The 5,854-nt window shown below is 32.8% G+C and overlaps 1 protein-coding gene across 1 annotated transcript; it reads left to right on the top strand.

The window, feature by feature from the left end:
* Positions 1-3,180: 3,180 nt before the first annotated feature.
* On the top strand, positions 3,181-5,438 carry LOC105318809 (uncharacterized). Its single transcript, XM_011416093.4, has 6 exons — positions 3,181-3,338; positions 3,656-3,742; positions 4,058-4,152; positions 4,600-4,763; positions 4,916-5,033; positions 5,263-5,438. Exons 1-6 carry the CDS (start codon positions 3,299-3,301, stop codon positions 5,335-5,337), a joined length of 579 nt encoding a protein of 192 aa, XP_011414395.1. The 5' UTR covers positions 3,181-3,298; the 3' UTR covers positions 5,338-5,438.
* The last annotated feature ends 416 nt before the right edge of the window (positions 5,439-5,854 follow it).

The following is a 5,854-nucleotide window of genomic DNA, read 5'->3' on the forward strand; positions in this document are numbered from 1 at the left end:
TTTCTTCCTGCAATAAATAACCCCAATACGATGACTTTTTCCATGGATGCTGATCCTTGGACTTGTTTAATTGCAGTTCAATTGCTAGTTGTTATAGAGGAGGATTGTCGTTGGCCAAATATCCATCTTATACACTAACAACCCCGTCCACTGTTTCCATATATATTATCATAACAGTAACTTGATCCAAAGAGTAGCATAGAGTTTGATCTGATCATCTGCGCCTGGCAACGAGATACACGTAGAGAAATGACTGGGGTCATTTTTAGACGAAGGATAATGACCCCCTCCTCATTATTCAATGCTGAAAATAACCACGGGTCATTGTTCTGCGTGAAAAAATGACCTTTAGTCTGAAGAAAAAGTGTAATTTTTATAAAAATGAGCACACTCTTCATGAAGAAACGTGACCTTGGTAGAATAATGACCCACTCCTAGATTAAAGTTTCTTCAGTTGAATTTTTTAATAAATTTGAAATAGTCTTTACAATATTGGACACATTTAGATGTGATAAAAGCCCTCAGACCCTTGTGATAAATATAAAGAAACTTCTTCTACCTAACACGTTTGTTTTTAATTCGTGTGATCAAAAACAAGGGGGTTATAAACCCTTCAAATGAGCTCAAACCCCTGATCAACGTTTTTAGGAACAATCTCTTCTTATTTTACTCGATCAGCGTTTATAATCTATTGAATATCTACTATTGCCGGGTACTCTTTACACATTTGCTTTAAAAATAAAGTCTATTCATGATCAAAAATACAACATTACAAAAATGTTTAGAATACAGGTGCATATGTATTACGTAGAAGAGAACAAAACTAACGAAAAATGATTTTTTTAAATCACTTTCCCCCAGAAATGTTAATAAAAACTACATGTATATATCTTCCTACGTTACCTGCCTTTATAGTCTTCTTCACAAAAATATGTGCATGTATTATTCTTCGATTGACAATTCAATCACCAATGAATATTGCTAACATTATTACAACAATCATTCTTTTATGATTTTTATTCGTTAATTATCACACACCTGTCTCATTGTGTATGAATTTATTTCTTTGTCCCCTACCGGTTTTCACAGGAGGGGACTATAGCTTTCCTCTGCATCCGTCAGTCCGTCAGTCTGTCTGTCTGTCCCACTTTAGTTTTCCACACTTTATTTCTTTATGCGTGTGAGGAATAATATGAAATTTGCTTTTTATTACGGAATGGCTTTTCAACAGTAGCAACATTTGCACAGAGTTCTAACCACACAAGTGTAACCCTGGCAATTCTTTGCCAATGCAATTGTAAAATCGCGATAAAATAAAGTTTAGGAAGCTGTGCATAAATTTTGTAAATCAAATATCGTTTTTAAATAATAAAGCTATATAATGTGTTGTTTAAACTTATTCATGGTAAAGTATCAAGTATAGTTAAGCAGATTTCTACACAAGTGCAGCGTTATTTCCCGCCATAAGTCGACCAAAGAAGTGACGCAACTGTTAACAATCAATTTTGTGGCAATGTAAGTGTGTTTGTCTGTTTTTTCTACAGGTATGAACAACTATATACAGCGATTTCTTTACAAGTTCGGTGTTTATAACTTCAAAAGCAGCTGAATAGAATGAAAATTTAAGTAATTTCAAAGTCAAATATCTTGGATACGGGGTAACCAATTTCTATTCTTGTTCACAGCGGGGTCATTTTTCTAAGGGGGTCATTTCTACCTAACATGAAGAAAAATAACACCTGGGTCTTTTTCCTTAAAAAAAATCAAATTATTCTACAGCAAGGGGGTCATTAGTCTACGTCGAAAAATGACCCCTGGTCATTATTCTACGGGGGTCATTATTCTTCTCTACACCGGCTCTTTTGATCAGGGTTTTGTTACCAGGATAATTTATTATATATTCTTGTCTATTTCTAAGTTTTAATTACAAAAACTATCTTTTTAAAATCAAATGTCTTGCCATGCATTTTACATATAAAATTTTATAGAATAAAAGGATGTTTTCGAATCAACTGAAATCTTATTTGTAACTTTCCATTCACAGAGAATATGAAATGATCCCTTATGATTTATTTCACTAAAAATATTTTTATGATCAGAACCTTTTTAAAATGAAAAACGTTACATAATAACCTGTAATTTGACGATTTTACTTTGCATTGAGCAATACCCTGCGGGGAGAGCGCGAAATTTTAAACCAAGGACCGACCTTAAACGAACTCTTTGAAAATGAGCTAAAATAAAGGTGTTTCAAGTAATCAATTTCAGAGTGGTGATACGGAATCGGAAACCCACAGTGTGGTGATCCAAAAAAATCAGATTACAGATCTGCAAAATTGACAGTATCAAGAAGGGAAAATTGATGGGTATATAATAAATGATTTTATTTACGGAATTTCGTACATTGCAGTATTTACCAAATACCGGATACAGGTTTCTTTTCGCCTTTTTCACTGGCAAAAATTTCGCCTCGTCTTCAATTCGCCAAGACACAGCTGTATGAAAGAACGATAATGAGAAATTTGAATTCGCTCAGTCTTACAGTCGCCCGCTGACATCCAGCGCGAAAGGGGCAGAAATATAACGGAGCAAATATTTCCCTGTATACAGTAATAAGGCCAGGCACCCTGAATATAGACTCACTCGTTTAAATGGTATTATGCAGGTAAACACGACATGTACAATGCACTGTAAATTAATTTGCAATTCCACCTAACGATTATTTCAATACATCCAATTTTAAATGTGCAATTTTAAATGTGCAGACTATTTTAACACTCATCTGCAAATTTAAAGCAATCCACAATGCATGTAAGCGTTTTAAAAGGAAAAAAATAAAACAAAGAAAAGGAACAATTTCTAAGGTGTGTTCTGACAGTTTTAGTTCAGTACATGTTCATTATTGATATCTATCTTACTAAACGAATACATTTCGTGATGAAACCTAATAAGTAGTAATAACTTACTTACTTAAACATTTTGTTTATTTAATGGTGCATGTGCGAACAACCTTAAGAAGTTGTTAGATGAACTAAATCAAAGCTTAAAACAATTTTAAAAAAGATAAAGTATATAGAAATTCAGGAATGGAAATTTTGCGTTTGAAAAATGTAAACTAAAATGACGTCATGAACATGTAATTTTGGCTGCAAAGTTTCCCAACGGAAAAAAATACTAGAATATGGCCTTGATTTTCGCATGATTTCAAGAGTTCTACTTGAGGGAAATATATTTAAGGCAGTGGTATCTTGTTCATTTCGCTCCCTGTCTGCTCACGTGTAATCAAGTCATTGATAAGATGAATTCCTTGGCGGTACTTTTCTTGGCGGTTCTTGCTGGTAAGATTAAATTAACGTTAATTAAAGCGTAAACTTTTTATAATTTCAATCCAATAGTTGAATAATTTATTATTTACCAAAATTCATTTCCAAATCGAACTATTTTATGTTATGTTATTTAGACGACTCAAAAAATATTATGATACATTTGCGTATTAATCAAATAATAAATTACAAATACAGAAACGAATTTGAAGTCAAAATTTATGAAAAATAAAAAAAATGCTCATTATCTCGAAATTTCATTTAATGTATTTGCTATATCTTTAACTTTAAACTAAGTCTCTGAATAAAACATGGATGCTTGTGTCCGTTAGGGTTTGTCAGTGCCACTGCTAGAAATGAAGCCAATGTGAACATATATCTTCACCTTGCTGATGATGAAGATCCCAACTACGAAAACTGTAAGATCACTTTTACTTTTTGAACCAAACATTTATTTTTCAGGTTAGTGCAAAATAAATATTGCTCCTTATACTTACCGATCGCATTACCTCCTCATTCTTTAAGTTTTTTTCCTTTTGTGGAATTTGATTGGAAAAGAATAAAAAATCGTTAATCATCTTTCCAACATATAACCACAATTTCATTATATAACCAATCTACAGAAAAATTTGCGATGCATATTTGAACTTCGTACACTAAAAGTTTTTTTTTTGCTCTGACATACACTTTACAATGCGATAAATTATTGCCGTAACCATAAATGTATATTGCAGCCATGCATTATGCTCAATGCGAGATGGAACCAAACGCCTTCATGCCAGGCAATCTCCACCATAGGGTCCATGGAAGCATTGAAATGCATCAACGGGTAGGCATAAAAAAGATACCACAATATCAAAGTCCTGGAGTTATTTTTATTGGCTAAGAACGTATACAATATTAATATAATTCTGTATAGATGATTAATATTTTACAGAAAGTGTTAATGGGTGTTATCTCAACATGAATTTTAACCATGGCAATAGGATAAAAAAGAAGTTAGAGATAGCATACATTTATAGGAAAAAAACTGTCATAAAGCAGAAATCAACACATCAAATTAAAGAAATTTCTACCTCATGAATTCATACCATAAAGTCTGTCTGTTTGATACTAGCTATATTCAAATTGTAAAACAGCATTTTACTAACATATATTTTTTAAAGCGATATTGTATTAAGTATAATATATATAGACTGGGATTAGAAATGAGACACAGTCTATTTTACCCATCTCTCTAATAATATACCTTATAAACATATACCTTGTGTCATAGGGAGACGGACCTTTGGAAATGGAGTTCCATCTGACCGGATTCAACGTCAGTGAAGACTTTGCTGATCACAACCACGGACTTCAGATCCACGAGTACGGAGATTTGGAGCATGGCTGTGACACCATTGGAGAACTGTACCATAATGAACACGCCCCCAACCACGAGTAAGTCGGCTTTGTATTCTTTTGCATCTCTTACAGCCAAACTGGAAAATATTATTCTAATCTAAGAAATAATAATGATATTGTACACACTTAAATAAAATTGTTAAAAATGGCTTTAAATAAGGATTGTAATAGTCAGTGCTATTCATCAGTAATCCCGGTGACCTCGGGGATCTCCATGACGACGACCACGGAGAGGTGAATGCTACCAGGACTTTCGATTGGCTCACCATCGGACATACAGACGGAATTCTTGGCCGATCATTGGCTGTAAGTATCTATAATTTTCAATATTCATTATATATTCATATATTTGCATGCTAACGAACACTGATCTATGATCTATTGATATGCCAAATAATTTTTAAATAAATAAACTTTGAACATGCGTTTTTGTTGATATTTCGTTACATTAATAATGAAAAGGCCTAGTGATTATTATTGGACATATCTATAATATTATGACTGACATTTACCAAAATATTTAATATCTTTACAGATTCTCCAGGGAGACCACACCTCTCACACCGCTGTCATCGCTTGTTGCGTCATTGGTCGCTCTCACGCCCACTAAACTTGTGCTTGTAGAGAGTTTTGCTCAATGGACTTCGACACTGATAATGCGCGCGCAATTCTGTAAAATTGTTTCAATTAAATAAATATTAGAAATATCAACATATTTGCTTTTTATTTTTGATTACGTCACACATTGTATTAATCCCGCCATTAAGAGTGTGATCATATATGAAAAAATCGATCGGATATTTCTTTTTTGACACTGGTTTCTCATTTCGATTCATTAAACCCTATATAACGGAATATTTTTGGAATGAGTAAAAACTATGCAACAATAATGAATATGCAAACTCATGGCACTTCCTATTTCTATTCTTAAAAAAATAAAAATATAAGTTGTTGATTCTGTTTAGTAAGAATTATTGGGGTTAAACTTGTACATGTACGATAATACAAATGGCGAGCATTGATTTTTTAAAGGCTTATTTTGTATGCAATTTTCTTATTTTTGTTTGGAGGTCAAAAGCATTTAACTGCTTATATTAAAACATATCCATTAATCTCTTACAGTATAC

This window comes from Magallana gigas, chromosome 10, assembly GCF_963853765.1.
Source record: "Magallana gigas chromosome 10, xbMagGiga1.1, whole genome shotgun sequence".
NCBI classification, from domain to species: domain Eukaryota; kingdom Metazoa; phylum Mollusca; class Bivalvia; order Ostreida; family Ostreidae; genus Magallana; species Magallana gigas.